Consider the following 23,969-nt stretch of genomic DNA (forward strand, 5'->3'; position numbering starts at 1 on the left):
CTCCTAATTACACCTGCCATAATTACGAGCTTTGGGGGAGGAGTACAGACAGATTATCCTACTTTGTGCTACTCTACACTTTCCTGATTGGGCCAGTTGGAAAAGTGTTCTTAGGCTGTTTTCTTATGGGATTAAATATTAAAATACAAATCGCATTTATGTCACTTTTTAAAGAAAAAATAGGTCTAGAATTGTGCACCTTAGACTGTTCAACACAGCATTAGACAGTGTACGGTTGAACCTACTGTAAAAGATGTCCCCCACTCCAAATGTACTGATGGTACAGTCCACCTACCCAGCATGGAGAGGTTGCCCAGCAACACCATTTTCAGAGATCAATGCAAGCAGTATGTGGTTGGATGGACATGAACTGTTCTGCATTTCCTCCACACCCAATAAATACATACCCATCACAACCACTATGAAGGTTACAAAACTATGGAATAATACGATGATATTAACTATGATTAGCAAAGTTGTAAAAAGCCCGAAACAAACCCTTGTCATAAGAAGATGAAGAGAGGATAAATAATGCTTTCCTCTCCGTATGGCTTTGAGTTACAGAGGTCAAAGAAAAAGGGAGGGATAGATCACATTAGACAGATTTCTGACGTTGGTTCAAGAAGATTATGTTTGGGAAATAATAAAGAATAGTCAGTGTTATTACATTTTCAAACTCTAGAGGGCGCCATTGATCTTTCTTAAAGGATATCAAGAATAAACTCTGTTGTCCAAATGCATTTGCCATTAGTTGAATTAGTTTAACAATAGTGACATTTAAACAGAAATAACGTTGTTTGTACACTTCTAAAAAATGTAAACAAAATAGGACAAATATATGATGTAATAAATTATAACGAATAAGATGCCTTTTCAAATTATAATTCAATTGTTTTATTCGAGTTATACTCAATGGTTGTTTGATTTAGCCCAAATCAATGTGAAATTAGGGGAATTATTCTAGTTTTCTGCCTCAGGCCCCATCTAATGTTTAACTCTCTTGTGTGTTTAATCAAACAATGTTCAGCAGTGTAAAGGTCAGAGAAAGACAGTCATTGCATATTTAAACTGGGTGCAAACTTTGAATCAGTTTGAAACTGTTTCATTATACATGAATGGGTAGTTACAAATGTTCACACCACTCTTTAACTACTCACAGTTTGCACAAATCTGTTCCTGAATGTATCATTACATAAAATTCCACTGACTTTACACATTGTAGATCTGACGGGCACTTGTGAAATGTTCTATGCATTGGCTTCTTCTTTTTTCTTGAACAAGATTGTGGAGCCAAACAAATCACTCTATTTAAACATTGTTTTCCATTTCAATGTACATTTTTATCAGATTTTATGTAAGACACATTTCACACTTTATATGACACTTCAACGTGCATAAACATGGTCTGTTGTACATCCCTTAATAGTGTTAAATAAAATAAGATAAAAAAACACACAGGATGAGGTATGTGAACATATATTTAATAGAATATAAAAATGTCAAATTAAATTGTAGAAATACTCGCAGAACAATGATATTGGATGGACAGAGCCAGCTTCTTTGTTTCCAGTTGTAGATATTTGGAAGTATGAAAGAATAACAAATAACACATCTGAATACACAGTTGCTGAATTAATAGCGGTTACTTGGTAATTAATGGCACTCGGTTGGGTTAATGAAGTAAGACCATCAATAATAGCCTATGAGTTTACAATCATATAAAGGAAATGGCATTTCAACAGATTACACTATACAGTTTATAAGAGGATAGGAATGACAATTCATTTTATGTGGGTACCATGCACAATACAGTGAGGAAGTAAATAAAATGACTAAAGGATCATTGGTGAAATCAAATAGAACTATTTAATTTAGCAGATCTGAAGGAAAACATTTGATATTGGAAGTGTGCCATTGAAAATGCTGATAAATTGGGACACGGGTCAAACTGGATGACATTGTTATAAAGAACTTAGGGCCATAAAGTAAAGTAGTATATTCATTCACAACATACAGGGTGGAAAAAGTAATCAGGTATATGTGATGTTTGTTTTATAGAGGAAACAGTAAATCATGTTTTGATGGTAAGAACAAGATAGAAGAGTGTTACTGAAGAACTGCAAATTAATTCACAAAAAAGGATGGGGCAAAATAACGGGGTGGCCCACGGAAAATAAAATGTTATTTACAATGTTGCGTTGTTTTAAATCAGAAAAACAGAAAAAGGTAGAAATCGTCAAAAAAACTCTAAATCCCGTGCTGTTGCTGACGTCATCTTTCGTCGACCGCTGTAGTGACAGCAGCGGAATGCGACACCCTAAGCAAGACTTCCAAACACTACAGGAATAAGTCAAATCTGTTTTTTTTATATAACTTCACATGGAAGTGAGGCCGTGGTTTAAAAACAATAGCAATAGTGATATTACGGGTTATCAACCTGTTTCGCGAGTCGAGACATAAGATAACCAAACGTTCTGAGACCTCCTCGCGAGGTCTAAATCCTATAACATCAAACAGTAAAATAGCTCAATTATTGGGTGAAATAGTCATGGCTTTAAGCATGGATATCAGTGTTTCTTTTCTCAAGTGTGAACTGGCCTCCACCATCGACCAGGCGGTAAGATACGCCGTTGAAACGGTTTTAAAGGAAACTGCGCGAGTTGTTGGCATTAAACTCGCAGCGGCTCGTAATGCTGCCGTAGAGTCGCACCGTGAAAACCAGACCCTGCGCGAGAGGCTTGAGATCTCCGAGAGTGAGCTGAAAGCGGTGCGCTATTACATGACCGCGGCTGAAAAGAACATTAAACAGTGTTTACAACTTAATAAAAACCAGCCCAGGTCGAATATTGCGCGCTCAAACGCAGACGATTCACTGTTTCTGTTTTCATCACATGCTGCCGACGGTTCTTCATCGCACGGCAGAGATTCCTCCCGCAAGACTTTCCGAAATTCACCAGGACGAATGCACAATTCCAAAAATGCCCCTAGTGCTGGCCTCGGTCCACCCACAATACAGGCAGACTGGCCTCGGGTGTGGGTTAACCGCAGAAGGACGCGAGGATTTTCAGCAGGCAACAGTTCATCAGCTTTAAGTGACCCAACGACCTCTCAACCCCATGCGGAAAACAACACTGCTCTGCTGAGACCAGAAGAAGGAACAGAGGCGCAGTTCTACATCACAAACGAGGGTGTCACAGAAAAAGGTTGACAGTCAAACTAACAAATGAGAGCATATAGTAAATGTCTTAAAGGGGTCAAATGGCATAAGGTGTTTTTCTGTGTTTTATAATTAAGTTGCCAATGCATATATTAGATATGTTTAATTGCAAAAGATGCATTCTATATAAAAGCGAATGCTCACCCAGACCGGCCTGAAACGCCTCGTGTAACCAAACCCCCACAAATCTATGTCAGTTCGTGGTATGATTTGACTAAGACCGCCCAAAGGTGGACGTACCTGTCAGTACAATTGCCCGATGTTCCAAATATGGTAAGAGGTGTTACATTTCCGTCACACGCTTGCAGTATTCGACCAATCACTACGCTTTTCAGAGCGATGAGCTTTGTAATAAATCCGTCTGTTTCAGAGAGGCGGGGCAAAGAGGAGATACCAACATGCACTGTATGTGGAAAACAGCGTTTTTGAACCTTAAAACATGTGATAATATTTGTTTTAGCCGTGACATATGAGCCCTTTAACTGTTAATCAGTAGTCAGTTACATGTTAATTTGTTCATAAATCTTGCATCCAAAACAAACATGCTTTCATTTTCTTTACAGGTTCTGCAGTGATGGAGTCCGAGCATCAACACGAGGAGACAGAAAATTCAGGCTTATCCACAAACCCACCAGAAGACCCATCTGACATCACACAATTTGAGTTTGAAATGAGCACACCTGCAGGAAATGTGAATGAACTAGAGCTGATACAGGTAATGGAAGACTCCGAAGATGTCAAACAAACCGCTGTCAAAATCGAAAACGACCCCGACACACTTACATTAGAGCCACCCTCATCCGACCTAACAGTAGCGCAATCCATTCAAGTGTTACCACAGATTTCCTCACCACCTGTACAGGAGAGCGAAAGGGACGCTTTGCTAACCTTAATGCCTCCCGTGGGTAGTGACGCAGGGGTAAGTGGAAATACAGAGAGCGCTGATAAACTTCACTGCTGTAACATTTGTGGCCGGGGATTCAGACGATTCTACTGCTTGAAAACGCACCAACGTATACACACGGGAGAGCGCCCATATCCTTGCAGATACTGCGAGAAACGCTTCAGACATTTAGACAGCTTACACAAACACCAACGAATTCACACGGGAGAGAGGCCCTACCGCTGTGCACAGTGTGGATGCTGCTTCAGAGAACTGGGTCAACTCAAAAAGCACAGACTCAAACACTCGCCCACGTATGTTACTGCGGCCCATCCTGCCTTTTCTCTCCCCGCAGCTGGGCCCTCTTATGTCTGGCCACATCTTAACTCCCAGTCTTTGGATTCAGTCTGATAACATTAACTAATTTGTTGAACAGAAGACTGATACTTTTAATGAGAATATATCTGTGGTGGAAAAAAAATTTGCTCCCATTTTAGATCAATTTCATTCAGTAATAGTTTCCTCCAAAAGCATTTACACAATTCTATTACTGTGCTTGACGGAATTGTGAAGGTATTGTGTGAATAGTAATTCAGTTCCTCATAAGCGTTCCATTTTTGTTATAGTGTGCAAAATACCTCATTCTGCTATATTTATTACTCATGAGTTTTTACTTCTTCCAATATCATCTTACTCTTCCTGTATCTAAATAAATTCCAAATGTCATTAAACTCTTTAAAACCACTTTCTCTGTGATTGACAGATTCGCTGGGGGACAAGGTGTTATAATCCCACTATTTCAGCACAGTTGAATTGCCCAATCAGACATTTCCCATGCCTTATGCATGACAGTGGAGCAGTTGAGAATATGAATAGAGGAAAGGAGGTCTGAGGTTTCACTGTGTTTGTCGGATGGCAATCCTCTGTGTTTGGGGGATAAATGATTATAGAAATACATATCATATTTATAATTACCTTTCCTTGCTCTTATCAAAGAGACATCTCAGGAGTTGTGTGTCTGATCCCACTTTCATCACATCCATTATCCTGGGTGAAAGAAACCCTTTGGTGAGGTGCTGCTGATAAAGTCCTTTTTATGGTTCCCATCAAGGTGACATCAGTTGTGCACCTCAGCCTCATGGACGCAGCCCATGCTGTGTCCATGCGCCTCGACCACAGCCATTTCCTTCTGTTGTATGGACACAAAACCAATGCAAGTGAAGGGGTGCCGGTTAACAAATTTGTTTCAAAATATCTTCCTTTGTGTTCTGCGAAAGAAAGAAAGTCATACAGGTCTTACAATATTTTTGGGTGATCTATCATTTTAAGAATCGTTTAACCTGATGTGTTCACAACACTGAATACATTTACAATGTAACACCAGCATAAACCAGAACAGAATCTTTAACCCTGTAACCTGCATACAGACTTTTCTTTTTTGCACTTCAGCAGGAATTCAGATGTATCCATTTTAAATTAGCACAGACAAAAATAAAGTGCCACAGCCAGATATTAAAAGGTGTTTCATTCACAATATTTGACATAAAAGTGCTTCAATAACGAATAAAAATAGTCAAAAAACACAGTTCAACCCAGGGGCGTCTCTAGACCCCTTTTACAATGGCACGTGCCCAGTATAAATTTAGAGTTTAGGTTTAAACTAGGCCTATTTAGTTTATTTGGCAGTGTTAATCATTGCCATTGATAAAAGCGGCAAAACAGATCTATGTAACATAATAACCGAATTCATGCAGTCGCGCACTTTAACCGATCAGAAATCACAAATTCGTGCCGTATTTTTGCGCAGAAATCAGTGGCCGTGTGCGTCTGTGTGTTTCCTTGCAACAACTGCAGCACGTAGCTGCGCAGTGCGCACGCAGGCGCGCAAGGGTGACGACAAGCGACTGATTGGCTATGAAGACATGTCGAAACTAATTAAAGAAATACAATAGCATATTTTCTTTACTTTCAAGTATTCTAGGGCCTTCTACGAAAAATTGCAATTATGGTTTAAATTGTGATTGAATTGTGTCTGAATTTTAAGTATGGAAACTATGAAGTTGGTCAAAAATGCTTTTTGATAATTTGCTTTTATTAGCAAAATATTTTATTCACAAATGTGTTTTTTTAAATCACCCCTTGTAGTATTTAAAATGATTTAACACAATACCTAAAAACACCGTCAAAAACAAAGAAAGATCTATTTGATAAATATAATTTATTATGATATCTTCCCTGATATCTATGTTCTATATTTAATAATATAATTTTGTCTGTATATTTTGTTGTATTATGTTTTATTTATTATTCTTATTATTCTGTGTCTAAGCCCCTTAAAATATATATATTTTTGAATGTTAATTATATGCCAATTTGTTTTGTAAATTTGTTATATTTTGTTATAATTAAAAAAACATGACCAAACTAAAGTTAGTTTTTAAATAATAGCCAATCAATCATCGTATTTGGACTCGATCATGAATAAACCCTGTAGATGGACATCAGAATTTGAAACTACTGTACATACCTAGCCAGAGAGGTCTCAGACATTAGAGAAAAATGTCAAAGGAAAACCTTTGTGAAGTCTGTCAAATGTATTGTTGCTTAAAAAACATTTGTGTGCTGTACTTTCAGATATGAAATTAATATATAATTTATTATCTCTTGTTTAGGACATTAATTAAAAAGTTTGCAGTACCTGTGGCTGAGATAAATATGTGCTGTTATAGGCAGTACAGTTTAATGCTGTACATTGGTTAAACAATTAACCACTTTGTTTGGACTTGTGTATTTTTCGATGCTCTTTATATTAGTTAGAGCCATAAAATGACTGGTTTCTTGAAATACTGTAATTGTAAATTCTTGAAAATATGTAATTATTCATTGTTATCATTGTGTAATGAATGCAGATGTACAAGAAAAAAACCTCTCTGCATACAGTGCATGCAAACATGCAAATAAAGTGTTTACTATGGTATATGGTATATTTTTAAATACATAAATGTTTACCTTCGCCAGTATTGTTGCACTGCAGGAATAGTGGTTTAAGCAAGGGAGGAAGTTTTTGCCATAGCATTGTGTTGCATTCTTCTTGCAAAGCAGGTTTTTACGAAAGAAAGCGATAGAAAAAGAAATCGGGGCCTGTGCCCCAGTAGAGCTTTGGATCTATCAACGCGCCTGGTTCAAGGGTCTTTACTTTGTATTATACCAACTCTGCCCTCCTCTTCATAGTCACATGAGCACTTTTCCTGTCCCGTGACTCTTTTTTCAAACAGACAGTCAGATGCATAGTGCATAGCTCGACAGCACTATTAAACAACAAATGTAGATGACTGGCTCTAGCACTGTAATATAACGGGTAGATGCGTTTTTATACGTGTTATTCGTACTTAAGCCCACAGGAGACGCGGCGCGCGCTCTTTACCGTCCATCCCGGGGGTTTGATCACGAGCTCCGACGCTGCTGACGAAAACTTTCTACCTGCGTTTTGTTAAAGAAGCCACATCGATTCGACATGATGCTGTGATGATGCACATTGAAGCCGGGACATCCTGCATCCACATTCTCTACACCAGTTTTGTTTCCTTTTGCATCAGGGTAGTTTCTTTCTGAAAGCGGAAGTCACACAAACCGCTGTCTTAGATTGCAGTCTCTGCTGCTGTTTCTCATAAGGACAGGTAGGATGTGTGTGCTTTCCTCTCTTTGTCGTGTTGTTTACCGTTAAATGTCGTATAATGATAATGTTACACACGCGTGTTATGATGTTGACTTAAATGTCATCTGTTTTTTCACGGATTTAATGTGTACTGGTTGAAGACAGCTGATTTTGTGTTGTTGTTGTTGTTGTTGTTGTATGGTAGTGGAATTTTCTTTGTGTATTAAATTATAGTATTTATACGGAGACCGTAACACCAAACTCGCATTGTTTACATGGACACATGCTTCCGCTTTCAGAAAGATGCAGTTGTTTTTTTAAACGCCGAATTCAAGACGCAGTACCCTTAATATTACCGGCAAATATTTGCTCTTATGTTGAAAAATAAACTAAGGGCAGATGTGGCATTAAACATATTGAACCGTACACTGAGTTGATTCATGTATTTTGAAAACAACTAACAGTCATAATAAATGTGCCTTTGCCTTTTTTTAACTGAACGGAAACAATCTAAAGTAACAGGTTCCTGTTTTTCAGGCAATGGCGAACGAACACTCCCCCCTTCTCATTCACGGGGTGTATGGCATTATGGGAGATGCTGATGATTCCAGGGGTGGATCAGGAGTGACAGGACAGGCATCCCCCAAATCAAACCCCCGCAAACTCAACACCTTCTTCGGAGTCATGGTGCCCACCATCCTGTCCATGTTTAGCATTGTGCTGTTTCTTCGCACAGGTCAGTGAGAGAGACAGAAAGCACGAGCGAGAGGAAAAAGACATCAAGACCATTAAACGTGATTCTGATACTTGTCTGTGCTGCAGGGTTTGTTGTGGGCCACGCTGGTCTCCTCCATGGTCTCCTCATGCTGTTCGTGGCCTACTTTATCATCTCCTTGACCATCTTATCCATATGTGCTATTTCTACCAATGGTGCCGTGGAAGGAGGCGGAGCCTATTGTATCCTTAAGCAAGGATGCTAGAAATATGTGGTGAATTATGTTGATATGTTCTTTAACTCTTTGCTGTTAGTCATGATCAGTCGTTCTCTGGGACCGGAGTTTGGAGGTAGTATCGGGCTAATGTTTTACCTGGCTAAGGTGTGTGCATGTGGAGTTTATGTATTAGGACTTGTGGAAGCCATACTTGACATCTTCGGGAAGGATCCAGGTAAGGTTTAAAACTCGCTGCCATAAAGTGTTATGCAACACTTTTCACAGAAATATCTTTAGCATTGGTTTCAAGGAAACATTGACTTAACTGTCTGTGTGTTTGCACCACATGAGAATTCCTTCTGCTTATGTTTATACAACACAGCTCAACAATTCCATTCCAGTTATGTTCACGAAATAGTTAATATTCAGAAATGAATTAGTTTAGTAACAAAGGGCCCTTACAAGGCCATCTGTACTTTTGGATGAAGCCATTTTATATCCTCTCTCCCAAGGCTCAAGCGTGTCACATGGGCTGCGTGTGTTGCCGCAGGGTTACTGGTACACAGTGTTGTACGCCTCTATAGTGCTGTTGGTGTGTCTGGTGGTGTGTCTGGTGGGTGCTCACATCTACGCCAAAGCCTCTTTTGCCATTCTGCTGGTGGTGACTGTGTCACTGATCTCCATTTTCATCAGCCCTCTGATACTCAAACCACAGGGCTTCAACATCACGCACACATATGGCAATAATCAAACCATCACTGTCAACCCCAGCTACACAGGCTTCAACGGCTCCACGCTAAAGAACAACCTCGGACGTAAGATGGCGATTAATGCAGTCACTGGTTGTAATGCAAGCAACTTTAAGAAATATAATTTATTCAATTTCTCTAAATGTCTTCCTTGATAGCGGGCTACTCTCTGGACTACAGTACCAACACAATGATGTCTTTTGCTACTGTATTTGCCATTATGTTCACCAGCTGCACAGGCATCATGGCAGGAGCCAACATGTCGGGTATAAAATCAAAGATGATGACAGTCAACTCACACACTTCTGCTTTTTCATTGTTGATGTAATCGTTTGCTTTTTACAATACCGATGGGTGTCATGAATGACACTTTTTCTTTCTCTCTTTCAGGTGAGCTGATGAACCCAAGCGAGTCTATTCCTAAAGGGACCATTATGGCTGTGTCATACACCTTTACTGTCTATGTGATCCTATTTCTGCTCCTGAGCTCTACCTGTGACAGGTGCTGGTAGTGACAATAAAGTCACTCTTTTAACTTTTTTACACAGTGCTTTGTTTTCTTAAAGGGGATAGTTACACAATAAAAACTCTGTTGTTATTTGCTACAAACCTATATAATATTCGTCTCAATGACATACAAAAGTTAAACACAAAGATTGTGACGTTGAGTAAGTGATGACACAGATTCAGTCATTTATAGGTGAATCATCCTGTATAATAAACTATGTGCTTTTTTTTCATGTCCCTCTTATTCCTCCTCATCTTTTCTGTCTCAGGTTATTGTTAATCAATGATTATGCAGTTTTGCAGCGTGTGAATGTATGGCCTCCATTCGTGACGATTGGGGTGTACTGTGCGTCTCTCTCTGCTGCCATGTGCTCTATGATAGGAGCCTCTCGAATCCTCCATGCTCTTGCTCTGGACCAGCTGTTTGGTAAGTGTGCATTGTTTTCGTGTATTTCCTGGTTTGTTTAAAGCGATAGTTTACCAAAAAAATTACATTCGGTCATCATTTACTGTCATTTCAAACCTGTATGAATTTCTTCTGGTAAACACAAAAGAAGATATTTTAAAGAATGTTTAATCGAAATAACAGCGGTGACTTATCAGTTCTATTGTATAGACACAAAACCAATATAAGTCAATGGGTACCACTGTTGTTTGGCTGCCAACATTCATAAAAATATCTTATTTTGCGTTCTGGTGAAGAAAGTTAGTCATATAGGTTTGAAATGACAAGAGGGTGAGTAAATGATGACAGATTAGCATTTTTGGGTGAACTATCCATTTAATGTTCCCTATTTATTGCACAGAAATAAATTATTCAAAACATATCGGTATTGTTGGCACAAAAGGAAGGATGTTCAAATGTTAGGAGAACAAACTAGTAAGAAATTCCTGAAAGATATTTAAATGTTCCCGAAAGTGTAAGATTAGAGACGATTTTGCAGTGTAACTTACTTTTTGTCACATTTTCTAGGCTAAGAGTTTTATGGTGTGCGAGGTCTAAGTTCTGTGCAAAAGGTAAAAGAGACATATCTAAAGACCCTTGACACAAGCCTTCTCCCATCAATATTCTTCTGAAATGATGCTTTTGATCACATTTGCATTTATAAGCAAAATCAACACCATTCCTTTGACATGTTTTTTTGAAAATTAAATGATGTGGAAATTCTCACTGTCAATAATATGTTTTGATCGCTGTTTTTCACGACAATCACAGCTAATGATTTGTCACACTTTTGTTTAATGACAATTACACTATTTGTGATCGAAAGTTAAATGCAGAAGTTAGAACCAAGGCAGTTAAAAATACACATACATATTTGCCCAAAATATTTTTATCATGAGATACAAAATATAGTTTAATAGTTTATTTAAATGTCACATATTTTTCATGCCGGCAGCTCAGTCTGTGGCCATTTGAAAACATCTGTCATCCTTGCACAATACCACATTCCATCAATCTTTAGAATGTACTTGTAACTATGTAACTTTTGTTGTCTTTAATTGATGTTGCGCCGCAAAACACACAATAACTTTAAAAAGTAACAGTATCTGACTACCAGTATAATGATGTTGAACCGCTTTAAACTTGATGCTCTGGACATTTAAGAAAGCCACTTATATAGCACAAAGGTAATTTGAGGGACATTTTTAAATTCAAGTGAATTGCATATTGCATTGTTGCAAAGCCGCTAGTGCAGGTAGTAGAGACATATGTAAACAATAAAAACGGTATTGGTGGTGTGATCTTTCAGGTTTGCCTTTGGCTCCAGCTACAGTCACCTCTAGCTCTGGGAACCCTTGGGTCTCTGTGCTCTATACCTGGGGCCTGGTGCAGGTACAGAAAGCTATGTGCATTTTAGATTTCATTTTTGTGGATTTAAAGGGACAAAATCTGTCGTCATTTTTCACCCTCAGGTTGTTCCAAACCGGTATACATTTCTTTGTTCTGCTGAACACAAAGAAACTTATTTGGAAGAATGTCAGTAACCAAACGGATCCCATCCCCAATTTACTGCCATGGTAGGGAAAATAAATACTATGGGGGTCAATGTCCTTTTGGTTACTGACATTCTTCCGAATATCTTCCTTTCTAGTTAGCAGAACAAAGACATTTATGTAGGTTTTGAACAATCTGAGGGTAAGTAAATGGTTACAGAATTGTGATTTTTGGTTGAACTGTCCCTTTAATATAAAGTGTATGCATTTGAATAGACTTTGTGTGTGTTGTAGTGTACTCTGTTTGCGGGACAGCTGAATGTGATTGCTGGCATTGTGACAGTGTTTTACCTGCTGGCGTATGCTGCAGTGGATTTGGCTTGTTTGGCTCTTGAATGGGCCTCTGCTCCAAACTTCAGGTACTGCACTAAAACCTCCATAAATCTCTCCTCTGCGTTGATCCGCGGTTCATCACTATTAGCGATATAATGATATATCTTTACATTTTCATTAAAGATGTCTTCTCTTTTTCTTTTCTCTTTCCAGGCCAACATTTCAGTTATTCTCTTGGCACACGTGTTTGTTAGGTATTGTAAGCTGTGTGGTGATGATGTTTGTGATAAACCCAGTCTATTCCTCAGCCAGCATCGTACTGCTGCTGCTCCTCCTGCTGTTCCTGCACTACCGCTCACCCACCAGCAGCTGGGGCTACATCAGCCAAGCACTCATTTTTCACCAGGTACCAGCTGTATATACAAAAACACAGACATAAACATGCATATGCACCAAACTTAATGAGATGATCTCTGGCATCCTCTCAGGTCAGGAAGTATCTTCTCATGTTAGACTCCCGTAAAGATCATGTGAAGTTCTGGCGGCCACAGGTCTTGCTGATGGTGGCAAACCCTCGGTCCTCCTGTCAGCTCATCTGCTTTGTCAACCAGTTAAAAAAAGGAGGACTGTTTGTCCTGGGCCATGTGCAGATTGGAGATCTGGGTAGGACACCGGGGGTAGTTTTTATGTTTTTGATAATAAAGCTTCCCTGTGAAAAGGAAAGTTCATCCAAAATAAAATTTCTGTCATTTATTACCAACCTCGTGTAATATTGTTGAAAAAAGGGGAAGACACTAAGCAAATAAAAATTATATATGTCCAAATTAATTTGAATTTTCTTTCAGACTTATTTCCAGCAGACCCTGTGCAGCCGCAATATAATTTCTGGCTGAGTCTGGTGGATAAATTGGGTGTAAAGGCCTTTGTGGATTTAACTCTCTCTCCATCTGTCAGGCAGGGCACTCAACACCTGCTTCGCATCACTGGGTTGGGTGAGACATGTCCTTTACATTTTCCTTAAATCTGTTCAGATTTTAAAATCTTGCAGTGTATTCCAGCCACAAGACACTGCCAACTCTTAGTTTCACTTAGGTGCGTGTTCAAGTCGCCATTTTGTCAGTATGACGTTTTTTATTCCATACATGGGCAGTGTAGAGATTTAGATCTTATTAGTTTCGGTTGTCCAGGCGAACAATCTTTGCCTTGGAGAGAGATATGCCAAAATGTTGATTTACTCTCTGTAAGCATTCATATTAAAAAAACTGAAAAACACAGCCATATGACCCCTTTAAATTCTTTATTGGAATTTGTCCCTTTTGATGCATGCATTCTTGAGTTTTGCTGAAAATTATAATCTGTTTATATAACCTACTATTTATGTCTATCTTCTATGTATTTCTTACCCTGACAATCTTTTTCTATTTCTTTTCTCTGCTGCAGGAGGTATGAAGCCTAATACCCTAGTTTTGGGTTTCTATGACAACTGTTACCCAGAGGACTACTTCTTACAGGACCCCGTGTTCTGCGAGGGTGCTCGGGATGAGGGGGATAATTTTGGAGTGGATCTGCCATCACTACAGGCTTATTTTTCACCTGTACGGCATGTCGAGAGCCCTCGGTCCCTTCAGCCTGAGGAGTACGTGAGCATCATCCGCGATGCCATAAAAATGGGAAAGAATGTTTGTTTGGGTCGATACTTTTACCAACTGCCACCTGAAAGCAAAGGCAAAACATTCATAAGAGGAGGTGACTGCGTGAAAACCATCGACGTGTGGCCGTCAAACCTACTCTTTCCAGGCAGTGCCAGTTACGCAGATGTGTGCAGTCTTTTCTTGCTGCAGATGGCGTGTGTGTTGAACATGGCCAGCTGGTGGCGTTCTGCAAGATTGCGTATATTCCTCTGTGTGGAGTCCCAGTCAGAAGACCAGGGTTGGCTAGCTAAAGAGGAACAGTTTAGAGACTTGCTGGGAAAGCTGAGGATTCGTGCTTCTATTAAAATCGTGACGTGGGATAATGTGTCACGCACCCTTAGAGATGCCAATCCAGAGAAGCAAAATGTAGAAACAAAAGCAGTGCCTGAAAACGTCCTGCGTGCTGTGAATGCCCTTCTAAAAGAGCATAGCTCTACAGCAGCGGTGCGCTTCTTGTATTTGCCACACCCTCCTTCCAGTGCTGACCAATCACAGCAGTATCTAACACAGCTGGACACTATTACTCAAGAACTGGGCCCCACTCTTTTGATTCATGGGGTGACACCAGTTACATGTACTGAGCTATGATAACTATGTATGTAAGGAGAACAGAGAAATAATGTTTGATATAAATTTCAATAGCAACTGTTTTCCGATAACCGTTTTTGCGTGCAAGGGGCATTGTATGGGCGCTCTGTGGACTTGATTTGAAACGAATGTTTATCAATTTTGTGTTTGCTTTTTGTAATCTTGTCAGATAAGTGGGGTGACCATATGGAGAGTATTGTTAATAATTTATGCGAACTCTTCAACCCCATTATGACCCAGTTAGAACGGGTCAATGAGGAACCCACACAGTTTTGGGTCATAGTTCACCTCTTGTCATTTGAAACCTGTATGACCTACTTCATACTTCGTTCAAACTAAGATATTTTGAGGAATGTGGGTAACTGAACAACAGTGCTACCCTTCTATAAAGGTCAATGGGTACAGCCTTTATTTGTTTTTTACATTCTACAGGTTTGAAATGACTAGATTGGTAAATGATAACAATTAAAGTTTTGGGTGAACTATCCTTTTAATGCTGCTCTCAACTTCACAATGAAAGCGCTTGTGTTGCACTGTATGCTCATAATGTAGTTATTGTCTGTTTGGTAGCTTTAAAAATATTGTTTTATTATGTCTTTGTGTGTGAGAGATACAATAACAGTGGAATGATATAAAGTTGTATTTGAAGGTCCAGCTGTATAGTGTTGAAGTTGAATAAATAAATAAAGCTGTTTATGTTGATGGTTGCCTTTGCTAGGCTAATGGCTGAGCCTAAAGCTTCGGACTTGAATCAGATACAAATCAAAGCATGATGAACATAGAAGTGCCTTTTCTGTTATGTCTATGTTGGTGTTTGTAAAGTTTAAAGGGATACCAGAGCTTAAATAATACTTGATTATTTTGCTCTTAGACTGAATGTATGTGTCTACAGGGTGTGCGTTTGTAAAAAAGTAACCGAAGTCAAGTGAGCTGAAGCCTTAGAAGGTCAGACCTTTGCAAGGGTTTTAGATCGTATCACAGCTGTACAATAGTAGGTGTCTAATGCGGAATAAAGTAGTGTACAAGCCATTGCATTCTGTGTTTGTTAGTTTGTATGTTTTACAGTGCTTGGAATTGCATTATGCACAACAATACTATGTAAACAAAATACAAAGTCATTAAACAAAATATTTCATATCTTTTCCTTCATTGCCTTTTTTAAGCTGATGTTAAAATGGCCTTCTGTCACTTTAAAGCTTTCCTCATATCACATTATGCAATTGCAATAAATACATCATACATGCAAAAGACAAACAAACACATGGTTAATGACATATATTTAAAAAGATCATTTTTTACAATTCTGGGAACTGAATGCAGGAATAAACAACAGCAGATACATGTTAATGGCACAGATGGTGTCAAGGTAGCTGAATGTTTTCCAGCATTTCAATCATTTTATGTTACAATTGACATATTGCATTTACAAAAAAAGGTTACTTATATATTCATTGGGTGTGGAAAGTTGTGGAGTGATACCCTTAACTACACTGCATTTTGACTAGATTTATTAAGATAAGACATATAAAAAGTGCTACGTGTAAAATGATCTACTGACAGAAATGCAATACAATATACAAAACTAACTGTCTTCAGAGGTGTATCATAATGAAGCATTATGTTTTTATTACCTTAGAATGAGCTATTTCTATCTACATACACCAGGGTTCCCCTTGGATATAATTCGCCATGTTGTTCTTACAGTAGCCCTAAATGGAGAAACTGGAGCGCATTTCGTAAATACGTTATCTCCTTCATTAAAGAAGTCAAAGCGTGACTACATTTACTGTAGTTCTGTGTCAGCCAACGTAATGCTTCAAAGGGAAGTGATGGCGGTGGAGAGAGCCGTTGGTTTCAATTTGCAACCGCACCACTAGATTTCATTCACTGGGCCTTTAATAGAAAAAGTTCGACTCTGATAAATAAAGCAGAAATACATCATCAAACTAGGGTCTATAGGCTTAGACTCTAAAACCGGGCACAAAGACAAGGATAAACACTATGCTGTGTCCGTGTCTTCCAGAAAATGTGTGCTAGCTTTTAACGTGTACACCATATCGTGTGTGTTTCTGTATTTTTATACCTAACCATGTTATTTGTATGTTCACTGAAGTGCACACAGTGTGATTTGGTCAGTCCTGTTTGTTGTTTGCCATCCTCTCTCTTATTTGCGGTTCCATTTTCTGAGCCAATTTTGCCATCCGTTGTACACAGAAGGAAGAGAGACGCAGCCAGTCCGGAAAAAAGATGGACAGAGCCATGTTCTGAAAAAAGATGGTATGTTCTATGTTTTATGTTCAGATACAAAAATGATTAAAAGGGCTGAAATATTTTTTTAATCTTACCTGCAATGCATGAGTTACACATCCACTTGTGTAAGATGTGTAACCTACAGTGTTCAGAGCATCTCTAGCAAAAGAAGCAGCACTTTTCACCAGAGGATTCACAGGAACATTATGGGTCATATTGGTAGAGACCACAAACGGGGCGACACACTGGAAAACGGACGAGAATGTCAAGGTTCTGCAAGTTGTGTACAGAGTATTTGCGTTAAACTTACTTGAACAGTGATTCCTTGGGATGTGTATTCTGCACTCAGACAGCGAGAGAAATATGTTACAAATATCTAGGTACAAAGAAGAGGCGAGCTTTTGTCACTTGGTTGTTTCTGTTGTCTTAAGTAAGGGTCTTAGATTTGGTTTGTGTTGTACCTTAGTGGCAGAATATATGGAGAGCATTGGCTGGGGTTGGGAGGCGGCCTCTGATGACATGTTTATAATGAGACCTTTTCCTCTGGAAGTAAACAAAGACAGAAGCACTTAGCATTATACACCACGGATACAGATTTCTCTATTAAACAGATATGATCGGAACTGGCTGCATGTTTACCTTTCAACCATGCCGGGCAAAATAAGTCTGCTCATCTACAAGACAACAACATCATCATTAACATTACTGTTGATTCAATACCAGTCTTTTTATCAATGCAATCACAGACCACATTGCATTTTGTCTAAAATATGTAATATCAGTTGACCATACAGGTAGTTTTACCTGAGTGACAGAGAGTATGTTGCAATTTATCACATGTGTAATTCTCTGGAGAGAGGAAAAAGTACCAAATGTAATCCACACTTATACAGTACATCAATGAACTACAATAACAAAATTAGAAAGTGTCAAACCTGTTCTGGGTCAGGAACATCCAGAAAATTGGCAAGCATTCCTGTATAGTTCATACCTACATTGTTTACTTTGGACAGAAATATAAAATTAATATATATTTTTTGATCTCTCTCAAGAGGGGTCCATATTCAGTAAAACAAATATAAAAACTTCCATTCTTTTGCGGCTTAAAAACATTCTAAAAAAATATTCTTTCACACCATTTTACACATGATTCAAGATTGTATCCCTACCCAGAATTCCGATTTCCAGGCCCTCCAGCTGCTGTGTGATGGCTGAGTAGATGGAATGACCCTCTGTAAAGTCTGCCTGAATCACACGAGTCTGACGGCTGAACTGAGACTCTGAAACAAACACATGCAGAATTACGTGTAGAGACAAAGTAATCCACATTATTTTGTAATGTCTACACACACAAACAAAATACAAATGATGTTTTTTTTACTTTTTATATCAGACTTTACATATTTGCAAATGTAATTAATGACAGTATAATTTACTACAGGGACATTAAATAATCAGATCATTTCACACTCACCAGAACAAGGTCATTTTTTGCTATTTTATGTTTTTTTTTCTCTCATGTAATGCCAGATTAATTTTGTTTTAAGAAGCTACATTTTACTCCATTTCGTCTTTTGGTAACTCACCTATGTCCTTGGCAACACGATGAAGCTTTGCCTCAGAGCGACTGATCAGAACGAGATCTAAGCCACGTTTAGCAAGCTAAAATATAAATACACAAAAAACCCTTATATTAATATACACTCTGGTTGGACGAGTATGTATTTATATATGGAACAAATAATCGAAATATAGCAGTAAATATTGTATTATTGTCATCCGTTCAACTCTGCAATCATCATTGACCTCTTCGGCATATGCTCGACCGATCCCTGATGTAGCTCCAGTCACAACTGTGAAAACAAAGTTGTGCAAAGTCTATATAAATATTAAACACATTTTATCCTTCCTGTTCTAAAGGCCATTACACTTTACACAGTGTAACTGTGTTTACAGTTCTTTGAAGTTTAAATGCTATTTGAGTACAAGAAAATGTTTGACAAGTCAGCATGTATTAATGAATTTCTGGCTGTGCTGAGTAGAACGAGTACAGTACAACCGATGGAACACAACACCCCTGCAGAAAATAAAGCAAAGCAGGTCTCCTAGACACTATGTTGGTGTACCTTCCCTCCAGGCTGCTTAACCACAAACATCTGTCCTGCTCCACCAAGACCCTGCTGGATCACTTGTCTGTTATCAAGACCACCTATGGTACGCCAGCGAATCATCAAAGGCTACACCAGAATAAAACCAGTAATATAAGCAGTATAAACTGGCCAGGACCAGCATGAAATTCTTGCTGGTTATAGTTGCTTCTATCAACAGAGACGGCATCAATTGTCATTATCCAAATAACACAAAAGTTACATGAGCTAAAAACTTTTCTTATATAAAATTGAGTGTTTCGTCCTGCACCTAAGTGCTGCCGATAAACAAAATGTATATGAGTAAATTGGTTTAGCCAACTCAAACCAGGACAGGTGTATAATGTAGTAAGAATACAGAAATATGGAAAGTTCACTCAAAAATGAAACTTCTGCCATCATTTACTCATCCTCACGGAACAACTGCAGTCCCCATTCACTGCTATTGTATGAACACAAAACCAATGCAAGTCAATTGGTACTGACGTTGTTCGGCTAACATTCTTCGAAATATCTTATTTTGTGTGCTGCAGAAGAAAAAAAGTCATAAAGGTTTGAAATGACGAGAGCTTGAGTAAATAATGATAGAATTTTCATTCTCTTTAACTTAATATTGGGATTTAAAGAATTCGTCAAAACTTTGCAGATGCTGCATTAAATAGATTATTTGTGAAAACATGCGCATACATTTAGCATTTAGTAAACAAATAAAACAACATGACTGTTCTATTCCATACTAAATCATTTTACAATTAAATGTTTATTCTGAAAAATAAATAATTGGATTATTATACAGCATGACAAAGAAAACACTCTGCAGTCTCGGAATTAAAATATTTCTGTCTTACCGGCCCATTGCCCATATGCCTTCAGGTCTGTTTGCCAGATCTCGGACATCACGTAAACTCTGAATCCATGCCAACACTGCCACGACCACCTAAGCAGGTTATACAGCACCGCAATAAAACCAATACAACATAATGCTGATGAAGACCAGCTGCACTCTGCAATGTCCCCCATGGTACTTTTTACAACTACTTGTTTTTCTCACACAAACCTACGATACGAATGACTTTCTTCTGGTATGCTGTGAAGTTGAAACCCCTCACTATCATATCGACGCCCCTCCCATCGTTCCCAGGAGTCTTCTCTCATTGGTCAGTAGTGTAGAAGACCACAACGTTCCTCCGCCTCCAAACACACGAGATATATTCTCTTATCAAACGCTTTCAAAATCGCTCTCGCGAGTCGCGGCTCTTATAGTTGATTTACGCTGATCGATCTGCACAGCGGTGGAAACCTGTTGTGCGTTTTACAGGAACAATTTCAATTTAATTCAAGTTTATTTATATAGCGCTTTTCACAATGCGCATTGTTCCAAAGCAGTTTTACACACAAAAAAGGTAAAACACAGCACAGCACATGGTGTTTATATAACAAGTAAAAGTATTCTAGTAAATAATATCTAATGTCAGCAGTCTGGTGGTTTATTTAGCATATTTTGCATTAAGTGAATGCTTGGCTGAAAAGATGTGTCTTTAATCTAGATTTAAATTGGGCGAGTGTGTCTGATCCTCGAATAGTGTCGGGAAGGCTATTCCAGAGTTTAGGTGCTACGTATGAGAAAGCTCGACCCCCTTTGGTGGATTTAGTTATTCTAGGTATTATCAAAAGTCGTGCCTTTTGAGATCTTAGAGAGCGTGATGGGTTGTAGTGTGATAGAAGCTCTGTTAGGTAGGTAGGGGCTAAACCCATTAAGGATTTATAAGTGATTAAAAGAACTTTAAAGTCAATACGATACTTAATAATATTTTATATTATTTATAACATTTATAACATGGGGTTATGTGATCGTATTTTCTGGACCTGGTTAGAACTCAGCTGCATTCTGAACTAACTGTAGTTTATTGATGATGCAGGATAACCACTAAGAAGTGCTTTACATGTGGTCAAGTCTTGAGGTCACAAATGCATGAATAAGCTTCTCTGCGTCAGCAACACGTAGAATATTTCGTAATTTGGCAACATTTCTAAGGTGTAAAAAGGCTATTTTTGTGACATTTGAGATATGATTACGAAATGACAGGTTGCTGTCTAATATAACGCCTAGATCTTTTACTGTATTTGTTGGAGTGACAGTACATCCTTCAATTTGCTGGTTATAATCACTTATTTGGTCCGATAAGTAATATTTCTGTTTTATTAGAATTAAAAAGAAGGAAATTACAAGTCATCCAATGTTTTATATCTTCGATGCAAGCTTATAACAATTTGCAAGCTTGCTCTTACACGCATTTATTTCTGTATCATCTTTGTTGAGGGCCTATCTGTCAATCAGGTGCAATATTCGACATCCCGACCTCCCAGTTCTACACTTATCATATATCATAACATCCTGTTTGAACAATGAGGCCCCTTCTTTGTATAAGACATTTCTTCGCACAGCGCTCTTATTTAACATAAACATGAATATAGCAAAACCAGCTGATTGCTTGCGACAGTTTTACTAAACGCCCAGTTCTGCTCTGTATAACTGTTGACTTTGAATAAATAAATGAGCTTGATACAACCACACTTTGTTGTCAGTGCCTCTTGCTCTCACAACATCCAATGGTTATTGGCTGCTGAATATTGAAGGATAATCCAAGAAATAAGGTCAAAATCTTACAATATTAGACAGGCCTATGTCCACACAGTTTAGAAGAGATCTCTCTGTCAAGTCTGCAAGTTAAAATGTTGAAGATTGTCTCATGAATCTTATCAAGTATCAGCCTAGGCAATAGCTATGTCATGATTCCGCTATCATGTCATGTTTATTCTTGGTCTTGCAGCGGAGTCATGGCATAGCCAGGTTTTGTGTGAGAAAGACATGGCTTTGTTTAGATTTTGCCTTGCCACGTGCTTTCTCGTGTCCCGTCGGTGTTCCCCGCCCTTTCGTCTCGTTAGCCTTCCCATTAGTGTTACATTACCTTCACCTGCCCCTTAGTAATTATCCTGTGTTTGTTCCCCTTTAAAACATCCTCGTGTTCAATTTCCTGTGCTCGTTCGATGTACTTGTTACACCGTCCTAGAAGCCTTGTCATGGCAGATACGGTTAAGTATATTTAGTCTTTGTGAGTGTTTGTTCTAGTCTTAGTGTTTTATAGTTGAGTTCTTGTTGAGTGTTTAGTTTTTCAGTTTATCGTGTTTGTTATTGTGAACTCTTTTGTTACCCCTCGTGGGTTTTTGTTTTCTGTTATTATTAAAGTCCGTTTGTTAACCCCTTCATCCCTGCTGCCTGCAATTGGGTTCTTCCACCACGCCTTCCGTGACAAGCTATTGTATAAGTTATAGCTCAATATTATCAAATTCTAGTGTGTGAACTTTTTCAATGATTGTCTCATCTGTAGAAAATTTTAGGAAAACATAGGTCAATTGAAACACAGCAAAGAGCGCCAATTAATCGACTTCTGAGCAAAAACTTGTTTTTCCAGTAGTAAATGTATTATAAATTCCATGTTACACCATATGTCTTGTTTTATAAATGAGTTTGTTTACGTTCTCATACACTCTTATACTCTCATTCATTTTGAAATCAAAAGCCAAGACTAAATCTACCGACTAATGCCTGTTTACATTAAAGACATTTCTACAAAAAACAGTTTCTATTCCGATCAGACAAAAATAAATCATGCACCATAGAATTGCATTCATTCAACCAATCATAAGAAAGGTAATATCACGTGACATTCGTGCGTGGAGTCAAAACTGAAAGTCACATAGTACTGGCATTCCCCTTCATTCTGGTGTTTATGATCCCACATTGAAGAAGGTTTTCGTTGCCGTTTTATTCATTTTTCATTCCCCACATCTTCCATTGCCATTTGAACATTCAGGTCAGTTTTTTTATCTTGTTATCTATTGTAATCCTCTCTATTTTATTGTATTGTATAAAATGATCTAATTAAGTCTATGTGCCTGCCTTTGTTTTCTTAGCTAACTCTTTCTGCCCATCAGTGCAGCTAGGAGGACTAGAGCCATGAACATTATAAAGGTAGATTGACAACCCAATAGCAAGCAAAATCTCTCTGGGCTGTTCTTGTTCAAACTTTTGTTTTAAATCATTAAAGTTCAGCCAACAATTGTAATGTAATGTAGTAATGAAATATGATGAAATGTTTTATACGGTCTCATACGCTCTTATACTCTCATACACTCAAAAGTTCACTTGAAAATTACAGGTGTTAACTCTTCTGAAGGTTACAAAACTAGTGATATGTCTCTTTGTGTCTTATATGGCTATAATACCCAGTGCCCTAGTTGTCATCGTTCACGGATGAGAAAGCTGAACGGTCAACGTGTCGTCTGCAAGCCGTGTTCTAAATCGAAGCGGTGCGTATTTCAGTTCTGCTGCGCATGTCAGAGAGAGTGGCCTCGCCAAGCTGTGAGCACAGACTCGTGTGTACTGCCAAACTGTGCACTCCGTGCCGCTCTCCTCAGCGCCAAACAGATCGACGACCCACAGAGCTCAGTAAGAGGTTGCCCGTTCTTCAGGGCCTGTCCAGGATGCAAGGCTCTACTTACTCATAACGGTGATGGGTGTTCTAATATTGTCTGTCCCCACTGCTTTAAAGAGTTCTGCTTCCGCTGCATGGGCCCGGAATGTTACGATGATGATTATTATGACAGTGACTTTGATGACAGTGACTTTGATGACAATGATCTTGTGATGATGAAGCCCTGTGTGATCAAGAATAACAGTGAGATTATTCAACAATTAGGACTGTAGTGGACGTGTGTGGGATTAAAGCTGTGAAACCTTGAATTTAATCAGTTAAACATTGAACTGAAGGAGGGATAATAATTTGAAAAAGCAAAAGGTATATATTCAATAAACAAATGTACACAAAGAAAGAAAATCAGGTTGTGTTTGGTCGTTTTTCAAGCCAGGTGCAAAAATCTATATTTTAGGTCAATTCTGGAAGTGCTGTTCCAGTTGTTATACTTGAAGCACTTTATTGCTAAAAATAATATTATTAATAACATACTGAAGATGTTTAGTGTTTTAACACGTTTACCATTAGTATAAATTGGAATTAA

At 38.4% G+C, this 23,969-nt stretch overlaps 4 protein-coding genes across 5 annotated transcripts; 3 read left to right on the top strand and 1 right to left on the bottom strand.

Moving 5' to 3' along the window:
* The first annotated feature begins 2,264 nt into the window (after positions 1 to 2,264).
* On the top strand, positions 2,265 to 4,845 carry LOC306889676 (uncharacterized protein). Its single transcript, XM_079448869.1, has 2 exons — positions 2,265 to 3,203; positions 3,781 to 4,845. The coding sequence occupies exons 1-2, from the start codon at positions 2,549 to 2,551 to the stop codon at positions 4,509 to 4,511; spliced, it is 1,386 nt and encodes a 461-aa protein (XP_079304995.1). The 5' UTR covers positions 2,265 to 2,548; the 3' UTR covers positions 4,512 to 4,845.
* A 2,473-nt stretch (positions 4,846 to 7,318) lies between these two features.
* On the top strand, positions 7,319 to 15,629 carry slc12a9 (solute carrier family 12 member 9). Its single transcript, XM_079447567.1, has 14 exons — positions 7,319 to 7,777; positions 8,293 to 8,491; positions 8,578 to 8,712; positions 8,785 to 8,922; positions 9,200 to 9,502; positions 9,595 to 9,702; positions 9,827 to 9,938; positions 10,213 to 10,370; positions 11,698 to 11,780; positions 12,176 to 12,300; positions 12,428 to 12,620; positions 12,703 to 12,877; positions 13,060 to 13,206; positions 13,655 to 15,629. The coding sequence occupies exons 2-14, from the start codon at positions 8,296 to 8,298 to the stop codon at positions 14,491 to 14,493; spliced, it is 2,712 nt and encodes a 903-aa protein (XP_079303693.1). The 5' UTR covers positions 7,319 to 7,777; positions 8,293 to 8,295; the 3' UTR covers positions 14,494 to 15,629.
* On the bottom strand, positions 15,525 to 19,995 carry hsd20b2 (hydroxysteroid (20-beta) dehydrogenase 2). The gene is made up of 11 exons (XM_079447579.1): positions 19,739 to 19,995; positions 18,550 to 18,596; positions 18,330 to 18,405; positions 17,913 to 18,023; positions 17,679 to 17,746; positions 17,548 to 17,592; positions 17,383 to 17,417; positions 17,205 to 17,286; positions 17,054 to 17,119; positions 16,839 to 16,988; positions 15,525 to 16,757 (listed from the first exon to the last, which is right to left on the bottom strand). The coding sequence occupies exons 1-11, from the start codon at positions 19,908 to 19,910 to the stop codon at positions 16,626 to 16,628; spliced, it is 984 nt and encodes a 327-aa protein (XP_079303705.1). The 5' UTR covers positions 19,911 to 19,995; the 3' UTR covers positions 15,525 to 16,625.
* A 2,659-nt stretch (positions 19,996 to 22,654) lies between these two features.
* On the top strand, positions 22,655 to 23,741 carry LOC306890448 (uncharacterized protein). Of its 2 annotated transcripts, XM_079450200.1 has the most exons (3): positions 22,655 to 22,765; positions 22,866 to 22,923; positions 23,182 to 23,741. In XM_079450200.1, the coding sequence occupies exons 2-3, from the start codon at positions 22,909 to 22,911 to the stop codon at positions 23,656 to 23,658; spliced, it is 492 nt and encodes a 163-aa protein (XP_079306326.1). In that variant the 5' UTR covers positions 22,655 to 22,765; positions 22,866 to 22,908; the 3' UTR covers positions 23,659 to 23,741. The 2 variants fall into 2 exon arrangements, with proteins under 2 accessions (XP_079306326.1, XP_079306327.1); XM_079450201.1 differs by having other exon boundaries at positions 22,677 to 22,923.
* Positions 23,742 to 23,969: the final 228 nt, after the last annotated feature.

This window comes from Barbatula barbatula (genome assembly GCF_947034865.1).
Source record: "Barbatula barbatula genome assembly, chromosome: 2".
Lineage (NCBI taxonomy): Eukaryota > Metazoa > Chordata > Actinopteri > Cypriniformes > Nemacheilidae > Barbatula > Barbatula barbatula.

Bases quoted from the DNA above. Each gene is read 5' to 3' on its own strand.
- hsd20b2 (XM_079447579.1), bottom strand. From the start codon at position 19,910: ATGGGGGACATTGCAGAGTGCAGCTGGTCTTCATCAGCATTATGTTGT. The intron at 18,024-18,329 runs GTGAGTTACCAA...TGTTTGTTTCAG, and splicing joins TCGTGTTGCCAAGGACATAG to AGTCTCAGTTCAGCCGTCAG. The intron at 16,989-17,053 runs GTAAGTTTAACG...TCCGTTTTCCAG, and splicing joins CCCAAGGAATCACTGTTCAA to TGTGTCGCCCCGTTTGTGGT.
- LOC306889676 (XM_079448869.1), top strand. From the start codon at position 2,549: ATGGCTTTAAGCATGGATATCAGTGTTTCTTTTCTCAAGTGTGAACTG. The intron at 3,204-3,780 runs GTTGACAGTCAA...TTTTCTTTACAG, and splicing joins CGAGGGTGTCACAGAAAAAG to GTTCTGCAGTGATGGAGTCC.
- slc12a9 (XM_079447567.1), top strand. From the start codon at position 8,296: ATGGCGAACGAACACTCCCCCCTTCTCATTCACGGGGTGTATGGCATT. The intron at 8,923-9,199 runs GTAAGGTTTAAA...CTCTCTCCCAAG, and splicing joins CATCTTCGGGAAGGATCCAG to GCTCAAGCGTGTCACATGGG. The intron at 11,781-12,175 runs GTACAGAAAGCT...TGTGTGTTGTAG, and splicing joins ATACCTGGGGCCTGGTGCAG to TGTACTCTGTTTGCGGGACA.